This window comes from Lynx canadensis, chromosome B2 (assembly GCF_007474595.2).
Source record: "Lynx canadensis isolate LIC74 chromosome B2, mLynCan4.pri.v2, whole genome shotgun sequence".
NCBI lineage: Eukaryota > Metazoa > Chordata > Mammalia > Carnivora > Felidae > Lynx > Lynx canadensis.
This window is the reverse complement of record NC_044307.1, coordinates 71,479,770-71,503,946: the sequence shown is the minus strand read 5'-3', so window position 1 is coordinate 71,503,946 and position 24,177 is coordinate 71,479,770. Positions and strand designations below refer to the sequence as shown.

Genomic DNA, 24,177 nt, shown 5'->3' with positions numbered 1-24,177 from the left:
TACTGTTGCACAAAGTTTGTAATTTGTCTGAAATCTAAGGACTTGGCTAAAATAGTTAATGGGTAGCCAAGCATAACAAAAGGTAGTGTAGAATATAATATAGTTTTAACTGTAAATATATTTTACTTAAATATATTGTTTCTGATAAGTTTTACTTGAAAAGTTAATTGTAAAGTAGCTTTTTGAAAGAGATATTCTTGGGGCGCCTGGGTGGCTCAGTCGGTTAAGCGGCTGACTTCGGCTCAGGTCATGATCTCGCGGTCCGTGAGTTCGAGCCCCGCGTCGGGCTCTGTGCTGACAGCTTGGAGCCTGGAGCCTGTTTCAGATTCTGTGTCTCCCTCTCTCTCTGACCCTCCCCCATTCATGCTCTGTCTCTCTCTGTCTCAAAAATAAATAAACGTTTAAAAAAAAAAAAGAAAAAGAAAGATATTCTTTTTTTAGCCTCCTAAAATGAAAATAAAGATTTAATCCCAATTTAGAAAGATTCAGTAAAAAAACTATGTTTAAGAGACAAACAACATTTTCTCTTTACTTAGGGCAAGGATTTTTTGCTTAGAAAATACTTCATTAACTCGATTTTTAAATGGTCTTTATAATGAATTTATTTTTACAAATTTTGGGGCGCCTGGGTGGCGCAGTCGGTTAAGCGTCCGACTTTAGCCAGGTCACGATCTCGCGGTCCGGGAGTTCGAGCCCCGCGTCAGGCTCTGGGCTGATGGCTCAGAGCCTGGAGCCTGTTTCTGATTCTGTGTCTCCCTCTCTCTCTGCCCCTCCCCCGTTCATGCTCTGTCTCTCTCTGTCCCAAAAATAAATAAACGTTGAAAGAAAAAAAAAAATTTAAAAAAAAAACAAATTTTGACATGCATATGCCTGATCATCCTTAAAATAATAGTTTTGATATTGTAATTATCTCCAATAATCATATTTTTATGCCTGAACGGTGTTAAATACCTCAATAAAATTTGTGATTTTGAAAATATTGTAAATTTTGGTTAGAGGGAATTAAATTACATCTTAGTAACACTGTCAGCATTTGTGTTTTTTGTCATCACTGACTTTCTTATAAAATAGACAGGTAAGTTTGGGATGTCATTGATCTTAGTGTTTGGATAAGATCATTTTGAGTTCTCCTTTATCATCAGGACATTTGATGTCTGGTGGATTTTGAACCAAAGCACTAGAGGATGTCTTTTACCAGGCTATTTGAACCAAAGCACTAGAGGATGTCTTTTACCAGGCTATTTCTGTGCATAAGGAAAAATGTGTCAGGTTTATTAGAAAATTAATGAATTACTGTTGTTGTATAAGTAGCTGAAGCCTAAATATGCTAATTCACAACTGTCAAAGCTTATCTCAGATATCCCAGATGTTAAAATAGATTGTAGCATAGAGCTTATGTGCTAACAGCAAAAGGTACACTCTTAGAATATAAAATAATTGATGTAGTAAAAGAACATGTAAATATGTAGTTATTCTTTGACATATCATACAAAGCATTTTTCTACATTTCTCTTCGTAAGTCCCCAAGATTTATTTTTGCTTTTAAATGGAGTGTGAGGCAAACATTTGTTGTACATAAATAAAATAATACTGATTTTTTTTTTTTTTATGATACACCAATATACTTGTATTTCATCAACTTTAGGATATAATTGCTAGGCTCTGAATCTAGGTTAAATAGTATTTTGTATGTATATTTAAATTTTCTTTGGGACCAAATTCAAGTAAGAAGCTGCAGTGTTTATCCAAAGTAGATGGCAGTCATAGTCAGAAATAAAAAGTCATATATTAAAATAATTTAAAAAAGTGTATTAAAGGGAATCTATCGTTGAAATAACATCCCTGCAGATTAGTCAGAATGTATTTATTGAGCATTGTCTTTGTCCATAATTATCAGAATAGAAAATACAGTAGTGATTTAGTTAGAAGAGAACATTTTGGGCTGGAGTCAGCACATCAGGCTCTGGGCAGAAGATAAATTTCAGACATATGAAAGATGGTTAAAATGGATGAGTTGAAAAATAGAGCTAATAGGTTCTAGAGAGGGAATCATTATGCAGGTGTTTGGCAAGATCCCCAGTTTAATTATTTCTTAAAATAATGCAATATATTATTCCTCACTCTTCATTTATGCAAAGTTTTTGAGTACTAGCCAGAGAATAAAGAAGTCTAAATTTAATCCTAGCTTCATGTCTTTCTTATTTTGTGACTTCAGACAGTCATAAACTGACTTTGCTTGTTTGTAAAATGAGGACAATAGCGCCTGACTTACTTCTGGTGAAATAATGTGTTTTTCTTGACTATTTTAGGGAATTTTAACTAGGAACCATATGCATTAGAAAAAGTGTCTTTATTTTTACCAACATATGAGAAGCTGGAGTATGTGAATTCTTGAAAGATGGTAATTGAGAAAATGAATTTCTGAATTACACTCCTATTTCCCCTTTTTCTTGGTAGCGGATACTTTGTTTTCACGGAAGCTGAATGGGAAATACAGGCTTGAGCGACTTGTTCCAACGGCGGTCTATCAGCACATGAAAATGCATAAGCGAATTCTTGGACACTTGTCATCTGTCTACTGTGTAACTTTTGATAGAACTGGCAGACGGATATTTACTGTAAGTAATTTTTGAAGTATTATCTTAATTCATATAAGGCATTGAAGAAACACTGCTTATAGTTGAACTTGAAATAGAGCTTTTGATTTTTTTCTTTTAATGAAAAACTGAATATTCAGGTAATTTAGCTTACTATAATAAAAGATATTACTTGAAGTTGAACTTGATCCAGGTTTGGAAAGTTCCTAAAGGACATGTTGTAATACAGGCACAGCTATATGATAGTGCTACATTATGGATAAATGTAATTCTGAGCATTATATCAAATTTGCAGTTGGACATTTTATAAAATGTCATATAATAATCTAAATTGTATACGGGGCATTTCTAAAGTGTGTTAAGCAAATTAGAAGAGACTATTAAATGTATCTTTTTATATTATCCTTAGCACCTCATTTCTTCAGTGTATCTGATGTTGTGTTTAAAGAGGCTCTTTGGGTTTATTTGCTGTTGTTTCTTTTAGCTTGTTAATGGAGAAAAGCAGCTTTTCAGCTTTAACTTAGAAAATTACTTTTGGAAATATTTTTATTTTTAGTTGCTTTATTATATCCATTAAGGGTAATAGTTATTACACTGTTCTTATAATTAAATACTACCCTGTGGGCTGAAGGTATGCATTCATTCACAAAGCCCTTAATTTTCTTTGAAGTAAGGAAATAGGAAATGGAAGTTAAAATAGAAATTCCTATCTCTGTCTTTGGAGAGCAGCTGAGAATTTTATACAGTTTGGGACAATTACAGATTCTTCTTTTTTTAATGTTTACTTATTTTAGAGAGTGAGAAGGAGAGAGAGTGAGCATGCAGGTGGGGGGAGGGGCAGAAAGAGAGGGAGACGCAGAATCCAAAGGAGGCTCCAGGGTCTGAGCTGTCAGCACAGAGCCTGATACGGGGCTCGACACAGGGCTCCATCTCAAGGACTGCGAGCTCGTGACTGGAGCTGAATTCAGATGCTTAACCAACTGAGCCACCCAGGCACCCCCAGATTCCTCTTTTAAGTAAATGTGCTTGTAAAATAAGATTTACTTATATCTTCTTCTTCTCTACCCATACACCCAGTCATCTGTAAAATGTTTGCTTAAACAGCAGGATGTGGGAAAGGATTTCCATACATATCTTTTCCCTGGTTCTAATCTACTCAGGCATTTTCAGATCATTTCTTAGATTAGTATTCTCTTTCACCTTCTTTTGCACCTTTCCCCATTGTTCTCTGTGAAGCAAAATAAAAGCGAAATTTTCTGGCAGGTCATTATTTTCAAAGTGGAGAACCGGTATCTATAAATTCGCCCAAGTCCTTGATATACCTACAACAGTAATTTGCTTTCAAATGGTAATGGGGAATCACATTTAGCTTTTTCAGGCTCAGTATACTAATATTTAAATTCAGTTCTCAAAACAAAGTAAATTTCACATTTGTCATGTTTAAAAGGATTCTTTGAAAAATAGTAATAAGCTGAAATTATGAGAAAGAAGCATTATGTTGTGTTTGTACTTCATTTTGGTGAGTATAAAGTTAATGCCATTGCATTGAGGCTATAAAAATATATAACTTGGGGCGCCTGTCTGTATCTCCTTGTCTCTCTGCCCCTCTCACACTCACGCTTTGTCTCACTGTATTTCTCAAAAATAAATAAATGTAAAAAAAGTAAAAATAAAAAAAATTAAAAATATATAACTTAATTTTTAATGTTAGTAAAATACCTTGTGGGGATTCTTTCTTTAAAAATGATAGGGTGGTAAGCATTTGTTTTTGTAGTTTATGACGCATTATGTGTATTTTAATTTGATTTAGGTACATAATCTAGAATTTTTTTGCAGGAAAATGCAGTGAAATAATGTGCTGATGCTATCTCATGAGTTTGGTAGAGTGGTAGGTAAGAAGTTTGGAAGAGCAGCTCTTTGAACTTAAGGGGTAACAAACTACTCCTGTGGGTCAAATCCAGCCTTCTACCTGTTTTTGCAAATAAAATTTTATTCCAACACAAGCATGCTTAGTTGTTTACATGTTGCCTATGCTTGCTTTTGCACTACCAAATGGCAGAATTGAGTAATTATGACAGAGACTGGCATGTTTGAGTATTTATGGTTACAAAGCCTAAGATAATTAGTGGCCCTGTAGGGAAAAAATCTGCATGCAGCTCCTGTTCTAGATTTGGGGAGAAGGAATGCTGTGTGAAGAAGAAGCTGTTTTTTGGGGCTCCTGAGTGGCTCAGTCAGTGGTTATGCTTCCGACTTCAGCTCAGGTCATGATCTCACACCTGGTGAATTCAAGCCCCGTGTTGGGCTCTGTGCTGACAGCTCAGAACCAGCCTGGACCCTGCTTTGGATTCTGTCTCCCTCTCTCTCTGCCCTTCGCCCACTCGCAATTCTGTCTCTCTCTCTCAAAAATAAACATTTAAAAAAAAAAAGCTGTTTTTGATGATTTTTCTACAGTTGAGGACACATACTTAAAGGGAGGGAAATAATGTTTATATTATTTTATATGGTCTTACCAGAGCCTAAAATTGTTGATGTTTTATGTATGTGATATAATTTGCTAGTTGGGCCAAACTCATAGTACTGTAATTTTGTACTGGTGATTTGCAGTTATAGAGTCCAAAATGTTACCATGTGATAAGAAATAAAAGGTATGAGAGTACTCTTATTTAAAATTTCCTTGTATTTTTATAATTCCGACCTCAAGTGGCAATGTGGTACATATGTGTTCACTGTTCATATTAACTTCATAAAGTAGGATGGCTGCTCATCCCACTGAAACACACTAGCCACTGACTGACTTTTGAAAATCAGTCTTGAAAACTGATGGGATAAAGCTTTAGGATAATAGATCATGATTGACCAATGAGACATTCCTGTGAGAGAGCACGCTGTTGTTATTTATTGGAACAACAGTTCAGTAATCAACTCAGTTTTATCTTTTTATGTATTTGGTATCTTAAGACCTTACATATTTATTCCTAAAGTTCTTGTGTAGATGTATTTGAAAGTTTTTGTCCAAGGGACGACATATTCTCTTGAGTCCTTTCTCAGTAGACATAGCTCGAGACAAAATAGATAGCACTGTGTTTAAGGGCGTCAACTTTGGCATTAGGGGGTGCTTTACCACTTTACCCCCTTCCTAGCAGTTTTACAGCTTTACCACTACCTAGCAGTGTAATTTGGACAGATTACCTCATCACTTTAATCTCTAGTTTTCTCATCTCTAAAAAAAAGGAGGGAGGGGAAATAGACAATAATAATACCAACCCCAGAAGATTTTTATATGATTACATGAAATAATGCATGTAATCAGTGTAGAACAAGCTCTACAGTAAGCAATCATTAAGTTTTACCTACTGCTGTCGATTTTATAGATAGATTTAAATTTTATCCATTTCATTTTCTTACTAAAATCTTATTTGTAAATTCTATACAAGATCAAAAATGAAATCACTTTAATAAGAGAAATTCTATAATAGGATAATTTACAAATATTTTGTACTAGAATGTTGTAATAGATATTTCCCAGTAGAATAATGAGAAGAACCCAGAGAGGGAGACAGCATTACTACCAAGTCAGACTTGCTGCCTAATTCTCTTAGTTTGTAAGTTGTTTTACTTGGTTTTAGAATCATTTCCTTAAATAATATTTACCAAAGAAAAGCAGAGTTAATGAATTTTCTCAGGAGTAAGCTATTCACTCATAATACACAAAGTATGTTGAGAACCATATAAAAATATTCTTCCCTTCCCCTTTATAGAAGAAAAATATATCTCTCTTTTCAAATTAAGGCAAAAGGGCATAAAATACTTCCATAAATGCTGTAGGTTACAGCCAGACACTCTTCCAGACACTTAGTAACTAGAAATGAAAGAGTATCTGTCCCTGGAAAGTTCATCAGTAGTCAACAGACAATATTGATACAATTGATAAGAAACTTGAAAGAGGCTATATAAGATACTGAAGTGTCATAGAGGGAGAGGTATCTAATGCAGTGTGTTGTAGAAGATGGTAAGGGAAACACTAGGGGTAACACCTCAGCTGAATTTAGCTGGATATTGCAACTTAGGGAAAGGCATTTATAAACCTTAGAAGAATGTAACAGGCAGTTGTGTATTGTTAGATATGGCAAAGAATAAATATAGATAATCATTTAAGCAAGGGCTGGAGATATTAGTGGGAGACAAAATCATCAAGATCCTTTTGATGATGTATGAAGGGGAGTGGGTTTCTTTCCTGAAGGCAAAGGAGAGAAAATGACAGATTTTGACAGAAGAGTGAGTGTAATTTCTCTTTTTAACAATCTCTTGGCATTGTAAGGATGGATTGAAAGAAACAGTCTATATGGAGAAATTGGTGAAAAGGTTCTGGCATTGATCCATGAAAGAAATCATAAGGCTTGAACAGAGTCACAGTGAAATTAGGGATGGAATTAACAGATTAAAAATATCTGTAGGATTTAAGAGCTTCATTTGAATATAGGGAAGAATTGAGTGGGAAGAGTATGGGATCACGTGTTTTTAACTTATGTGACTGGATAGAAAGTCCTATCATTTACTGTGGTAGGGATTTAAGTGAAGTTTGTGAAGGTGGGCATGTTGAATTTGAGATACTTACCCATATAGCCAAATAGAAATGTTCAAGAGGCATTGGGAGCTCAGGAAAAAGATTAAGGCTAGAAGATTCAGCTTGGGAATCATTGAATATGGAAATTGATTGTATTACCTCATATGTATGTAACCTAAGGCTGAAACTTTAACTTTTAAAACAGGTGAAAGAAAAGGAGAGGAGTCAATAATTGAGACTGAGAGCTGCTTAAGAGGCCAGAGAAAAATAAAAGAAATGGTGTCTTAAAAGCCAAAGGATTAATATTTTATGAAAGATGGAAACCTAAAGTAAATTAGAACTGAAAGGCATTTTTTGGTTGTCAAGACCATTAATGACCTTGACAAAAAACAGTTTTAATTTAGTATTGGGAATAGGAGTAAGATTGCAGTGCACTGAAGAGGGACTGGGAATTGAAGAATGGAAGAGACTTAACGCAGACCATTCTTCAAAAAGTTTAACAGTTAAAAAAAAATCGTTTTCTGAATGTGGAGTACTATCACTGAACTGCATACTTCTATTGTATTTTTCTGTTATGTTGCAATGAATTTGTTTAGATGTCTCTTTTAAGTTATGAACTTAATATCAAAGGTTTTTTTCTTGAACCTTTTTAGATCTTTAATGCCTCAGAGTATCTTGTGCATACATTAGGGGTGGAACAAATGATGAATGAATCAACCAGTCAGAGGTATAAAAATGAGTAATGTTCTTTCTTGTAAGAAACTTAGAATCTGTTAGGGGAGATCTATACAGATGTCTGTAAGACTGATTCCTTTCTTGTATCCTCCTTTTACACTGGTCTTTTTCTGTACTTCACACTTGCAAAGCCCATTTATGGCTTAGAGCCTTTGTAGTACCTATTCCCTTTGCATTGAATTGTTTTTTCCAAAATATTCCCATGACTAACTCCTTTATTAGCAGTCTCTGTTCAAACACCACCTTCTTACAGACTTTTTCCTATCTTCCCTCCCCATACTTCAACATTGTCTATTCCATTTAGACACTTTATTATATTTCTCTTAATATAGGTATCATTGTCTGAAATTCATATTTTAAAAATTTGAGTTTTATGAGCTACCACGCTGGGGCAAGTGAGAGCCAGATAGGCACTGGGTGGTGACTGCCTCACTGAGGAAAATAATTAAACATGGACAGAGGAGATCCTTAAGAAGCCAAGAGGCAGATGTCCTCATGTGCTTTCTTTATGCAAACTCACTGGGAGGAGCACAAGAAGCACCGAGATGCTTCAGTCACCTTCTCAAGAGTTTCTAAGAAGTGCTCAGAGAGATGAAGACTATGTCTGCTAAACAGAAAGAAAAATTAGAAGACATGGCAAAGGTGGGCAAGGCCCATTAAGAAAGAGAAATGAAAATTTATATCCCTTCTAAAGGAGAAACGAAAAAAGAAGTTCAAGGATCTCAGTACACCTGAGAGGCCTCCTTCAGCCCTTTTCTTGTTTTGTTCTGAGTATCACCCCAAAATCAAAGGAGAACATCCCAGTCTCCATTGGTGATGTTGCAGAGAAACTGGGAGACATGTGGAATAACACTGCTGCAGATGACAAGCAACCTCGTGAAAAGAAGGCTGTAAAGCTGAAGGAAAAATATAGAGGACATTGCTGCATAGTGAGCTAAAGGAAAGCCTGATGTGGCAAAAAAAAAAAAAAAAAAGTCAAGGCTGAGGAAAGCAGGGAAGAGGAGGAAGATGAAAAGAATGAGAAGGAGTAGGGCAGTTTTTTTCCCCCTGATCTATAAAGCATTTAACGCCTGCTGTACACAACTTTTAAAGAAAAAAAATTGAAATGTAGGGTTGCATAAAAATTTGTTTTTAAACTGTAGATTGTCTTTTTTTTTAATATAGTTAACACAATACCAAATGTGTCTTTAGATAGCCCTGTCCTTGTATTTTCACCAGCCACTAACCTTGCCTGGTACAGTATAGGGGTTGTAAATTGACCTAGAAATTTAAAGCAGGTTCGGAGCACCTGGGTGGCTCAGTTAAGTATCCAACTCTTGGTTTCGACTCAGGTCATGATCTCATGTTTCAAGTTCAAGCCCTGCACTGGGCTCTGCGCTAACAGTGTCAAGCCTGCTTGGGATTCTCTCTCTCTCTTTCGCTCTCTACCCCTCTCCACTCATGCTCTTACTCTCTCGAAATATAACTTAAAAGGAAATTTAAAGCAGGTTCTTATTGGTACACAGCAGAAACTAGTTATGCATGGGGATGGTAGCTTTTTTCATCTTTAGTTTTCTTTGGTGCAGCTTATAGGAAATAATTGTTTTGTTGATGGAATACCACTCTAATTGCAAAAAAAAAAAGTTACAGCTGTTTCGGTGACATTGTAAATAATTGTTTTGATGGAATACCACTCTAATTGCAAAAAAAAGTTAACAGCTGTTTTGTTGACATTGTGAATGCTTCTAGGTAAATATAATTTTTTTAATTAAAAAAAGTAAATAGAATTGGGGTTCTGTTCTATTTTCTTAGTAAGCACCATTAGGATAGTCAGGGATTCTATCTTATTAGCATTGACTAAAATAGGAACCCATGAGTCTGTACTGATATAAGTAAGTAAATGAATAAATGAGAAAGGAGGAAAAACTCTTATTTAGGTCAAATGTCAACTGATAATTGTAGAAAGAATGATGATTTGGCAACTATCACAGTGGTAGTTGATTCATTTGTGTGTCATTAACAAAAGCTAACTAAGACTAGTAGAGGATCTTGGTTTGAAGATACTGGCCTAATCTTGCAATATGTTCCCACAACATGTTAATTAAAAGGGGGAAATTGCAACTTTACAGGGGAGAAAACTTGAAAACACATGATAAAATTAACTTCACAGGTGGTGAGATGAGTTGACATGGTGTGTTCTCTCAAGTGGTACACTGAAAAATACAGCATTTTATTTGTGGGATTCCTGTCAAGACAGTAATTACCTAGATTCATTCGTGAAGAAACATTAGACTGAGGCTTGAGATCATCCTACAGAACTTAAGGTCTGTATTTATAAATTTCTGAGGACACAAAACAGAAAGCCTGAGGAAATTTTCTACAATGAAGGAAATTGCAGAGATAATATAATTAAAATATAACATGTGTTGCTATATGGGATCCTGGACCAAAAAGGAAAAGGAAACATTTTCACAATAGTTGACGAAATTTGAATGGGGTCTGTGGATTGGATGGCAGTTATATAAATATGGATTTACCAACTTATGTAGATGAGTATCCCTGTTTTGGAGAAATACAGACTGGGATATTTAGAAGTGATGAGGCATCAAGTCTGCAGCCTGCTCTTAAATGGTGCAGGAAAAACTAATGGTAACGGGTGCGTTGATCAATCTGGGTTACAGAGATATGGAAGACATTGGTACTGTTCTTGAAACTCTGTAAGCTTGAAATTAAAAATTATTTTTTTTAAGTGCATGAGAAGTATAGTGAGTATTCAGTAAGTTTGGTAGTAATGGAAAGGAAAGCAAGAGCATAGTAATTTATAGGAAGATAAATTTGTGAAAAACTGTTGGTCAAAGAGATGGAACTAGAACAGTAGACTTGATATAGGAAGATCTAAGGAGGATGGATAGAATAAATAGATGAAGATGAGATGTGTAAAGAGCACTTTATTTTGGCCTATTTCAAAAGAGAGTTAATTAAGTTCACAATGAGCAGATTCTACTTTCATTGTGAAATACTTTATGTTAGGAAACAGAACTGGGTCCTAGAGGTATGTGATAAAGCCTCGTAATAGGAAAAGAGTGACAAATAGGGACCAGTTAGCTTTAGCCTCCCAAATAAATAGAGGGAGGGTTCATAATATTTTCAGTGTTGCAGATTTAGTACGCATATCTTCTTTTTCCATAATAGTACCTAGTATCTTGGGAGCAGGATCGGAGTAAGTGATAATTACATGGATACAGGTTAGTCATTGGTGGTGTAGGTGGATGAGAGAGTGAGAAAATTGGGCATGTGTTGAAATGATTGACACTGAAGTTTGGGATTATTTGTAAGGGAAATGAAACAGGTCTGTAGTAGATTGGTAGGAAAGAAAAGCAATGGCATCTTTTTTAAAAAAACATTGAACTACATTTAAATTATAAGCAAATTTTAGCTGCCTGAAGAGCAAGGTACTTTTTAGCTTGAATAAGAAAATGATACTGTAGTATACATGACAATATACATGATGTTTTTAACATTTAATTCTGTTCTAAAGACATCAAGAGTGAAATCTGATTCAAATCTGTGTAGTAGTAGCAAGAAAAATTAGAATTCTCTTGATTTCTGCCAAGGAATGCTAGATTTTCCAAGATATTATAGGTTTAAATATCACATAATTTCTTTTTTTATTTCAAAGTAGTAATGTTTGGTTGGTCTGCACAGTTGATGCTCCTCTTAGCACGGAAAAGTTTATAGATCTACTTTTTCCTTTTAAGATAATCTGTGTAGATGTAACCTGCTGTACTGTTGCCAAATGTGTGTGGTTTTCTGCTTGCAGAAGTCAGTCATTCTTTGGCATTTACTGTTCCAACCTGTAAAGGACTTTCTTCATCACTGACTAGTTCACATAATTGTCACTTCCAATCTTCTAGCTTTTAGTTTAAGTAAATACATAAATACAAATTCAGTTAAGCCTTTAAAAGTTGCCTTAAAAAAGCCTTTAAAATTTAAATTTTGGGAGTGCAGACTTTAGGTTCTGCTTTAGTTTCTGCATAGCATTTAAGTGATTCAGAGCCCTGTTACTGATTGTTTCATAAAGTTTTCATAACATTAATAGCACATTTTCTTCTAGATTTTGAGAGTTTTAATACCCAAGTCCATGACAAAGTGGAAAGCCATGTCACAGAGACCTGTGGAGTATCAGAATACCAAAGTCAGATGCGTACCTAACATTGCCTAGGCTTCATTAATGGAGAATGTCGATATTTTTATTTATCTGAACTTTACCTCTCAAACTTTTTATTTTCATGAAACTTCGAAATTTCCAAGAGGGATTCACAAAATAGAATTTTGTTGTTAGGAATTACCCACAGTGTAAGAGATCCAGTTTCATGTTGGAAGGAGAGGTCTTTGCTGCCATTATCTCCATAGTCTAAGAAAAAGAGAGAAACAGAAAGAAAGAAACAATGATTCCTAGGTAAAGTCTGACTCCGTTTTCTTCCTCTATCCTAAGCTACAGAGCATATTGATTATTTTAAAGGCACACGGCTTTATTGTGAATATGGCTTCCTTGGTGTGGCAGTGGAATATACAAATTAATAGGGTATTTCAAACTAAGTCCTGTGTTCAGGCAAATCTGTTTTCTTTAAGTCCCATTCTTTCTTACCAGGCCTTTTCATAAATAACATCTACACTGCTGTTTTTCCAAATAAAGATAAGTTATTGTTGTTGTTTTGTTTTTTCTTTGGCTTTATCTTTGCATTGACAGTGATGTCTAAAAAAGTCACTGAAAATTTGGTGTCACATCTTATTTGAGGATTTAAATAAGTGAAGCTGCACATTCTTCTCATTGTAATTTTTTTCAGATTTTTTGAATGCTAGGTTTGACATAAACACAAATGACAACATATTAATGAGCACACTTTTCACAGTAATTATGACAATTTAACATTATTGAAGAGTGAAAGTAGTGATACACTGCTGTCTTATGTTTGCTTGTCATTAAACACTAGCTTAATATTTAAATTTGACTCAAAAATGAATTCCAAAAAAAGCAATTTCAATTTTGCACCTAGCTCATAGTTTCTTAGAGTTTATTGTGGCTAAAAATATTGTGGTAACCAAGTCTTGTCTGCTTAAAATTCTTCAGTAGCTACCTCACTGGGTTAAATCCAAACTCCTTAACAGGTATTTAAAACCGTCTATTATCTTACTCAGATAAAACCTTTCCAGCTGTTTCTTGTTTCCACTTCTACTTTGTACTCCCAGCTTTTCTCACTTTGGCAATCCCCTGTCCTAAGAGCAACATCTAGATGTTATTGAAAAGAAATGACTACTCTGTTTTCCCCTAGGCATTGGAGCTTTGCTAAAAAAACTGTTAGTTGAAGTTTTTCTAAAATCATGCTATCTAATTTTAGCAGGACATTCCCCTTTTGCTTACAGAGTTTTTCCTTTTTTCTTACTGCTCTTCTTCCACTTTATTTTCCAAGCTTTGTTCACTTTTTTTTTCTGGTTCCTTATTTTGTTTCTCCCTTTCCCCATTTTAGGAAATAATCCTCAGATAATTGTATTGTTGCCGAGGTTAAGAATCATCTAATTTCTTTCCAGTTTACTTTAAATTTGCTATTTCTACCATACCTCTTTCTTCTTCATACATCTTAGAAACCTGTGTAATCCTCATAGCCAAAGCCAACCACGATGACTATGTTGTTCATCTTGTTCCTTTCACCATTACATAACATTGGTCTTATTTTAATGTCCTTAACACTTTTTTAACATTTTAAGACTGTAGTGCCCTACTCTTTGGTTTATTATTGACCCAACTAACATTTGAGGTAGGCTTGGGGAAGGAAAGTTTTTCTAATTCTGCTCTACGTTTTGTTTTCTTTTTTTTGTTTTTGTTTTTTAAGAATAATCAGTTTTTAATTTATCCTTCCACATTCAATTTAAACGTGTATAGTGGTTTTAGAAATGTTTTCCCAGGGGCGCCAGGGTGGCTCAATCAGTCAAGCGTCTGACTTTTGCTCAGGTCGTGATCTCATGGTTTGTGGGTTTGAGCCCTGCATTGGGCTCTCTGCTTGTCAGTACAGAGCCCGCTTTGGATCCTCTGTCCCCCCACACCCGCACCTTCCCTCCTCTCAAAAATAAACATTTAAATATAAAAATGTTTTCTTTTAATTTAGTTTAATTTAATTTAAATTTAATTTTTCTTGTGCAGTCCTTTTCAGTCGATTTATGTGTATTTATGTTTCTGATAGCCATTTTAAAAGAACTTAGGTGAATTTGTCAGGTCATCTTTAGTTTTACATTCCCATAAAAATAAATTAGTGATCACAAGTAATGATGCATGAAATAGAAATTGTTTAAGGATCCTTTAGAGTTCTGTTTGAAATTCTGCCAGGAGTTCCGGGGAGTAGGGGTGAGGATGGGACAGCACACTATTGTATAGGTCATGGAAGAGGATAGTAAAGAGAGATTTCCCTAAAAGGTCAAAGATTTCTCTCCTGCAACCAAATGGAAGAAAAGAAGTCAATTGGAATAAAACACACTTGGGGAAAATGTGCATAATGTTGTTTTATTTTAGTACTTGTCTATACAGAGCAAAATTATTAAAATATTAAATTGGTGATATTACTAATAATGAAGTCAATATGAATATAATGGGACTTTTTGTTCTTTTAGTTGGTGAAAAGTCACTGAACGCTGACTTTCAGGTTGCTACTATTTTCATTAAAAACTGGCATTTTGGTCAAAAAGGTGTTTGGTTTTTGTTTTTCCCTCTTTGTTAACATGAAAATATGTGAAACACCCTCTATAGTAGAATGTAAAGCAAACTTTTATTCAAATACACAAGAACAAAATGATTTCTATCAGTATTATGAAGCACAATGAGATGTCATGATTTTACTTTTTCATATATTCTACCAGTATTAACATAAAATTTTACTTTTGTTGTGAGTTTAGGTCAGAGCCAAATATTACCTTAATTTTTAGAAGATAAAGTGAATAAATTGACTTAATTTGTGGAGTTAAAAGAGTTGAATAAGTAAGTTTAAGAGTTGAATAAATGCTTTATTGCCGTTTTTTATTCAGCTAATGCTTAGTGCAATTCCCATGTGCCAAGTGGTATGTAGACCACCTTTCTGGAAGTCATAGTCTACTACCATTCCTTCTTCTCTTTTCACTGATAGCAGAGATACAATCTTCTTTCCTTTAATTCCCCAAACAGCTCTGTATTCTATCTCTTTTGAGCTTTCTCTGCTATCATCTGTTTTATCACTTCTCTCTCCTGCCTGTACTGTTTTAACAACTTTCACCTGGCCTCCGATTGTTTATCCTAATTCACACTGATGCCAACAGGATCTTTGCTGATACTGACCTGCTTAATAATCTTAAGTGATCCCCTTTAGAAAACATATTTCATAGTATACCATAAAAGGTCCTTTACAGTTTTTCCCTAACTTCATCCTTATGCCTTTACCTCACACTCTAAGTTAGCGTACAGACTAACTTGGAGTTCTTACATTGACATTTTCATGCCTTTGATCAAACTTTTCTCTATTGTTGCCATATGGAATGTTTCTGTTTTTTTAAAGTAGTAAGAGTATTGCTAAAGTAGGGGCACCTGGGTGGCTCAGTCATTTAAGCATCCAACTCTTGGTATCGGCTCAGGCCATGATCTCATGGTTGTGAGATCGAGCCCCAAGTTGGGCTCTCGCGCGCGCGCTCGCTCTCTCTCTCTCTCTCTCTCTCTCTCTCTCTCTCCCTCTCTCTCCCCCTCCCGTCCCCTCTCCCCCCACGCCAAATAAATAAAGAAACCTAAAAAGAATATCACCAAAGTAAAAATAAGAATACTACTACCAACAGAAGCAGTGGTAATGGTCTTACTGTGTACCAGGTACTCCATCCTCACTTACTTAGTTTTTGCAACAGTGCGATGATATGCGTAAAGAAAAGAAAACTTAGGCATAGGAAACCTGTAACTTACCCAAGGTTAAACATATAGAAAGTGGCCATACCAGGTCATGAACTAAGATGTTTGACCCTGGAGTCTGTGTGCAAAGCTTACTACATTACGTTGTGTCTTCATGCAGAACGCTCTGTCCAGGCATCACTGCTTCTGGATTCTTTTCCAGATCCTATTTCTTCACCTCTCAGGAAAAACACCCTGTTCCCTTGTTTGAATCTCTTCTGATCAACAGTATAGCACTTCAGACATGTTACTGCATTTACACTCTTTTGCCTTGCTTCTTAAGGACAGGAATCCTGTGTCTTTGTATCTCTAGTGTTTGGCACATACTTAATCTTCAGGCAAATGAATAAATGAGTGCATGAATCACTGAATTTTAAAAGTAGAAGGAACCTTAGGAATCATCCAATTTAACCACCTTGTTTTTATAGATAAAGAGCCTGAGATAAGTGAATGGGATAAAAATACCAGATTTTAATGTAGATAATTTACCAAAGTTAAATTTTATCACTAGTCTTTAGTGGTTGGTTACCCACCACTTCAAAGCTCAGAAGAATGTGAGTTAATTGAGAGTATTGTAGGTAGTGTTGGCCGACTCTGGTTTAGGATATGGCATTTAAAATGTTCTGTTAGGGCGCCTTGGTGGCTCAGTGGGTTGAGTGTCAGATTCTTGATTTCAGCTCAGGTCATGATCTCAATGGTTGTGAGATCAGCACTAACAGTGCGGAGCCTGTTTGGGATATATTCATTCATTCATTCATTCTCTCTCTCTCTCTCTCTCTCTCTCTCTCCCCCCCCTCCCCCCCTCTCTCCCCCCCTCCCTCCCTCTCTATCTCCCTCTCTCCCTCTCTCTCTCCCCCTCCCTCCCTCCCTTCCTCTTTCCCCCAAACCCCTGCTCAATCTCCCTCTTTTTCTCTCTCTCTCAATAAATATTTACTTAAAACAAATGTCCTGTTAATACTGTGTTTGTGGTCATTTATATGTCCTATCAGTATGAAGGTGATAATACATCTGTACATTTGCTTTTGTGGATCTTCTAACTACTTTCTAATGTCAGATATAAGGAGGGGGTTGTTTTTCTTTTTTTTTTTTTTTTTTTTTAATTTTTTTTTTTTTTTAAAGTTTATTTATTTTTGGGACAGAGAGAGACAGAGCATGAACGGGGGAGGAGCAGAGAGAGGGAGACACAGAATCGGAAACAGGCTCCAGGCTCTGAGCCATCAGCCCAGAGCCTGACGCGGGGCTCGAACTCACGGACCGCGAGATCGTGACCTGGCTGAAGTCGGACGCTTAACCGACTGCGCCACCCAGGCGCCCCGAGGGGGTTGTTTTTTAAGAATTAGATTGGATGGTTGTAACATGCCACCTCTGAAACCTATTGATAAGTTTGAATTTGGGAAATGGATAAGGCTAATGACAATATTCTCCACTTTTTTGTGTATTTAAAACTTTCAAATAATGGAAAATAAGAGGAAATAGAGGTTGGTAAAAAAGTATAAATTTACAGCTTTAAAATGAATTAAGGAAACTAAGAAAAAAAATAATAAAGCCTAGAAGTTCTAATCTCTGGTTTTGATTATGTGAAATTGAAATGTCTATTTGTAAATATAGATATTCCTGGAAAATGTGTATCTTTTACAGTTTCTTTCTGAGCTTATGCTAGTATAGCAGAATGTGTATTTATGTATTTTTATTGACTTCATGGGAGATAAAATGAAATTTGTTTTGGTAACTAACAAATCAGCTTTGGTGATTTTATATGTAACGTATTTAGCTGAAGATTACTGATGGGAAACTCATTTATGAATTACATTTTTAACTTCCTAGGAGAAAAATTAGCTTTCGTTTCTGTTTAACATAATATCATATACAGGATTAATCACTATTGTGTATTACATTATGTTCTCTTATTACAATTTTGTTTTGTTACTTCAGAAGTTCAGATTCTTTCACAAGATTCCGGATAGAGGTTACCAGAGGTGGTGGGTAGGAGATCATAGGTAAATGTTATTATTAACATCCTGTTTCTCCTGGTAGATTGGTGGACACACAGGTATTGTTTATAAGTGAATGATTTAATAAAAATAGACTTGTATAGAGGAAAATTCCTAAAATAAGTGTTTAACACTCCAGTACTTAAGAATATAAGTGTTGGGAAGTGAACATAACAGATACAATTTTTTATCTCTGTTCAGAATTTGAATTACAATTTATAGAGTTAATTCCATTAATACTCATTTTTGTTTTAAGGGTTCTGATGACTGCCTTGTGAAAATCTGGGCAACAGATGATGGAAGATTATTAGCTACTTTAAGAGGACATGCAGCTGAAATATCAGACATGGCTGTAAACTATGAGAATACCATGATAGCAGCTGGAAGTTGTGATAAAATGATCCGAGTCTGGTGTCTTCGAACATGTGCACCTTTGGCTGTTCTTCAAGGCCACAGTGCATCTATAACATCACTACAGGTAATTTGCTTAATCCCTGTAAAATCCTTTTGATTATGATTTAAATTTTAAGTCACTGTTATAATCCATTGTATAAAGCCAACTAAAATGAAGAAAGGAATATTTCTTTTTTCTTTATAAATATATGGACTTTAAATACATGGTAGTCATGACCTTCATCCATTGTGAATGCTTTCTAGCTCTGTTTATTAGTTGCTGTTTATATGGTAAAAAGTGGGTTATTTGGATTGTGTCACTCTTCTTATATTTTTTTTCTTCTTCAATTGTTTTTCAGTTCTCACCATTGTGCAGTGGCTCAAAGAGATATCTATCTTCTACAGGGGCAGATGGCACTATTTGTTTTTGGCTGTGGGATGCTGGAACCCTTAAAATAAAGTCAGTTGCTCTTTTATTTCATAGAATCGATTATTTAATTTAATGGTTAAAATTGCAATAATATAAAGTAGTCAACAATAAGTATAAATTTATTTATTCTCCTTGAGTAAAAAACAGAAATGCATTCACTGACCTCTTTGATTTTCATGCTTCTCCCCGCACCCCCCTTTTTTTCCATGCTTCAAAGAAAGTTTATGTTAACAGGTTTGGTTTTTGGTTTTTTTCTCTTTTTCCTAGCCTTAGCCATTTCCTTCAGAACATACCTGTTTCATTATCACTCCTTTCTGTATACGGCATAATTTCATCTCAGTAGCTCCTTCTGGTGTTGAGAACATAATCTTAAGAATTCCTAAGGCTATTCTTTAGAAGAATTGTAGTTTATTTGTGTCACTGAATCTACAAACTTTAGGTTTTATTGAAGATCTCAGGAAACGTAGGAAAACAGATTAAGTTTTTACTAAATTACATCAAGGTAGATAAATGCATCCTCACCTCATCCCATAATAGCATTTTGCATCTGTGCTTTCTCTTGTTCTAGTATCTTGGTTTATTAAAACAAGGTGGTTAGACAGTGTTCTCTTTCGATTAAGGACAATGAGGCAAAACAGTTCTTAAGAATTGGCATGGCCAGGACTTAGAACAACACTTCTCTGCCCTTTGGTACCATGCTATCTATGCCTTGCCACCTCTCAAGTGGGTATAATAGGGAGAGGAAGTGCTGCATATTGCCCCATAGGCAGTCTGTGAATGGGGAATTGGTGCACTCAGTGATTCTGCAGTGTCTAAATGGTCATCTCTGTGCTCTCATGGTAGAACATCATTCAGATTAGAAGGGATATCTCAATAATTCTGTCTGACTTTTGTTTATAAATATCAACTCAAGTTGAGTAATTTGCGAATGTCTTTATAATTTTAAAACAGTAGTATTTAGATAAGCTTCGTGTATATTAAGATTCCTGTAGAGTGCTGCTAATGGCAAGGCATTAAGAGGCCATGGAAGGTAGAATAACATAATAAAATGTACTTCATTTGAAAAAAAGGATTCTGATTAAGACATGAATGTTTGGAGAAAGCAAGTTGATTTCTAATTTTAGTTGCATTCTTAATATTTAGAATATTAAAGATTTTCTGTAAACATTAAATAAAAGTTTAAATATTTTACTGATGTGTGTGGACAATAGCAATAGTTAATTGTTGTTTTCCTTTGAGTATTTTTTACCTTCTTATGGACCAGATTAGGATACCATTGTGTTTTCATGTTTTGTTTTTATACAGAAGAAAAATATGACTAACAGTCTTCAAATTAGCATAGGAACAAAAATGTTTTCACAAAATTAAACTCTCAACTTTGTGCTTCTTGAGGATTACATTGCTAAGTACGATAATATTTATCTGGATTCTTGAGAAGTGAATTATTCCATATAAGTGATATTTTTTTCAGAACCTTTACAGAGATTTACCCATTAACCAACTATCCTAACAGCTTTTTCACATAAATGTGTATTTTTAATGTAGATGCAAGTAGAGAAATGTATATAATTTTCTGCTGTTTTTTTCTTAACATTTTATTATAGGTATTTATAATAATTTTAATAGCTGCATTATGTTCCACTGAGTTGTTATGCTATACTTTGCTTCATGTTTTTCCTATTTTTGGACATACAAATTTTTTTATAGTTATTATAGGTAGGATTTTTTTCTATTCTTGTAATCATCCCTTAAAAGCTTTTAACCTACAGTCAGGCATAAAGGAGTAATTTTTTCTTAGTTATAGACTTGGGGACACTTAGTTTCTTTTCCATATTTACTCATGGCTAATAACTGCCAAAAATTTTGGCAGGATGTAGATTGTTACTGTCACATGGGTTTTAATTACTGATCAAAGGCAAAAATTGTATTGAACTGTAATGCTTTTGTATAATCTGATGAGGAGGTGCCTTCAGCAACCCAGTCTGCATTGAGAAAATCAATTCTTTTAGAAGTTAATGAAACCTATTTTGATGGGGCGCCTGGGTGGCGCAGTCGGTTAAGCGTCCGACTTCAGCCAGGTCACGATCTCGCGGTCCGTGAGTTCGAGCCCCGCGTCAGGCTCTGGGCTGATGGCTCGGAGCCTGGAGCCTGTTTCCGATTCTGTGTCTCCCTCTCACTCTGCCCCTCCCCCGTTCATGCTCTGTCTCTCTCTGTCCCAAAAATAAATAAACATTGAAAAAAAAAATTAAAAAAAAAAAAGTTAATGAAACCTATTTTGAAACCCAAACCTCTTGATAAATTTGTTTTTATACAGAGTTTATGTATGTGGTAACAACTTCCACTAATAAAGATGCTGCTTCTTAGATGAGAAATAGGAGTGGCTGCGTGACTCGGAATCTGACTGAAGAGATCTCTGAGTAGGAGAGAAAGGCTGTCCAAGCATATTTAGATGTAAGAGGAGAATGGGAATCCTAAAATATATAGATGATAATGATTACAAATTTTTATTAAGCACTTAGTCTGACAAGCTTGTACTAATAACCACTTTCTATTTGTCATCTCACTAATCTTTATGACAACCCTATGAAGAAGGTACAATTATTTTCTTTAGGACAGATAGGAGAGAAAATAGAGGTGGATACTGGAAGTATTTCGTCAACCCCCTCTCAAGCAGAGTGCCAAACTAAAAAGCAGTTATTCATTGATTGACTATCTAGAACTGGTTGAATTAAATTAATTAAAATACTAATGATACTAATACTTATTGAGTGTGCAGTACTAAGCATTTTACGTGGGTTAAATTTATTCAATTATCTCAATAACTCTTAAGATATGCTTTGTTTTTACTCCCATTTTATAGATGAGACTGAGGCACAGAAATGTTAACTTGCCTAAGGTCATAATGCTTGATAAGTGGCAGAGCTGGAAACTGGACTCACAGAATCTGATACCAAAGCTTTATCTTAAAATATTTCCTCAGATGTGCTTTTAAAAACAAATTATTTGTGGGGTTCCTGGGTGGCTTAGTTGGTTAAGCTTCCGACTCTTGATTTTGGCTCTGGTCATGATCTCGCAGTTCGTAAGATAAGCCCCACTGCTGACAGCGTGGAACCTGCTTGGGATTCTCTCTCTTCCTCTCTCTATCTGCTCCCACCCTCAAAATAAATAAATATTTAAAAAAATAATAAATTATTGTACTTGTTTATCTATTTTTTCCCTTTAAAAATATTAAAGTCCATTTAAAATGGCAATTTGTATGATTATTTGTATATTCTGATTGTAAGTTACAGCTAAATGGTTGCTTAACACTTACAAGAATGAATGTGCTAAAAATTAACAAAAATGGAGAGCTGGAATCCATAAGATATTAATGAAAGTAGTGTATTTAGTTGTCTTTATAATTTCAGATTACTTAAATTATGGTTACTTAATTCTACTCTGAATAATTGTTTAGGTTTTAAGAGTGTTTTAATAACTTTCTGTTCTCTAAACTATTCATGCTCAGTTATGTCAGGGCTTGTTACTATTAGGAAAAATTGTATAAATGTCACTTTAAAAATTTATTTAATTAAAATTTTTAACAAATAACTTTTGTGTTCTGTATCACTTTGACAAAAATTCCTTTTTCTGAATGTATAATTGATAGATCATAAATATTTTGTCCTTTTTTTCCCTGATATGATTACAAAACTGAAACCACTCTATTTTCAATTGCTATGGATTATACAATTTATGCAGTGCACTTTGACTGAAAGCTCTAATTATTTCTTTGAATTTTCTCCCCTGATACCTTAAGGAAAAACTAGATCAAAATGTACATTAAGTAGGGCTCTAAATAAAATCCCTGTATTAGAGCATTACAAATATATTGTGTACTTATTGGACCTGGTATGGTATAAAATCTACAGTTTTTCTTTCTTCAATACTGTTGATTGTAACAAACATGTAACGTCAGTAGTGTAAATATAAGACATATTCTGTAATACAAAATTATACAGTTAATGTACATATATTTAAAGGAAGATGATTTTTCTGTAGATGTCTATTTTGAATGAACATTATAGTTGACATAAGATTCAAACAGTCTTCAGATTTTCACTAGGATAAGTGTTTAAGATTCTTTTTGGAGTCTTAAAAAGCGTATTTTGTCACATTGGAAGATAAACAGAGGGAAATATTTAATTAACAGTGCCTAATATTGAAAAAGTTTAGTTAACTGATGGTGTACTTATGCCACAGAGGCAGTACCTATTTTGCTGGTGTGTTCATGTTTTCAAATGACTTATTTTCTAATGTATTTGTGCATTGCTACGGTACTGTATGAAAAACTAAATCCTGTTAAATATGGTTAGAAGTAAGTATAACTAATAACTACATGTCTGGTGTGACAGTGGCTTTGAGAGTGTTTCATGTGTGGATTGTTGTATAATCTGGGGCTCCTATGAAATCTGTAGAGTTTCCATAAGATCTGCTGATCACGACACATAATGATTTCCAACTTGTTTAGGAAGGGAGCCATCTGTTGCTTCTTATTTAATTTTGTCTTTCTGTATTTAGTTTTTGAAACAGCTCATTTCTGGTGTTGCTGTTCCCTTTAGGGATATTTTTAATTGTTTATTTTTTATATTATAGTCCAAGACCTGCTAAATTTACAGAGCGCCCTCGGCCTGGAGTTCAAATGATCTGTTCTTCTTTTAGTGCTGGTAAGATTTTTCTCTCCCTAATTTTCCACTTAAAGTTGTACATTAGAAAGCTTCTAGTGGAACACATAAAATTTCGGAAAATATTTATTATCGTAATATAAATCATATTCACATACATAAACCAGGGGATGGTCATAAATTAATTTAGAAATATTTGAACTTTGCTAGAGTCTTTTTATGTATTCACATGACTAAGAATTTTCCTTGAGACCATAATGCTCTGCTCTGGAGAATAAGAGTTTCAGAATCGACTCTGTTAAAGAATATATCTTTGAATAGTTATCTCATTGCGAGAAAGGTATTTTAAATACGTTTTATATTTTCATGACATTTGGGAGGTATCCTGTAGCTAAGTAAAATAAATTTGATTGTTATTTGTAAATATTAAATACTTCGCTCCAAATTCTTGTTCTTTGCTCTTTAAAAAGTAGCTATATAGCAATGCTGATAACTCCAATTATGTTTTGAGTTTGTGCAGTAGCATTTTGAATGGACATGTCTTTTTAAACAAACTATAATTTGAAGATTTGAAATGAATTGATGAGAAAGTGAAATGAAATATTAATAGATTTAACACCTATTAAATGTTCCTAATACCAGTTCCTTTTACATTTACTTCGAGTTTTACTTGTCTTTTCAATTCATAATTGTGAATAGCAGTAGTTCCTCAGATAAGTGATAGCATACTAATGACATAAATCTGTTTTTTCCATATTAATATCCAAATGTGTTTAATTTCTAACTTCTAGATTTCCACTTCTACTGCCATGAAGACCATTTTCCTTTTCGTAATAACACAATTACAGGCTTTATACATGATTTCAGAGTACT

General features: G+C 34.6%; 1 protein-coding gene and 1 pseudogene across 4 annotated transcripts in view; both read left to right on the top strand.

Annotated features, from left to right (window-relative positions):
* LOC115514131 (pleckstrin homology domain interacting protein) overlaps positions 1-24,177 on the top strand; it is a 149,521-nt gene that overhangs the window by 32,091 nt on the left and 93,253 nt on the right. For all 4 annotated transcript variants that reach the window (XM_030315881.1, XM_030315880.2, XM_030315879.1 and 1 more), the window contains exons 7-10: positions 2,458-2,618; positions 18,077-18,298; positions 18,573-18,673; positions 23,276-23,346. In XM_030315881.1, coding sequence (XP_030171741.1) covers positions 2,458-2,618; positions 18,077-18,298; positions 18,573-18,673; positions 23,276-23,346 — 555 coding nt within the window. The remainder of the gene's footprint in view (positions 1-2,457; positions 2,619-18,076; positions 18,299-18,572; positions 18,674-23,275; positions 23,347-24,177) is intronic.
* Positions 4,975-8,870, top strand: LOC115514134 (annotated as a pseudogene).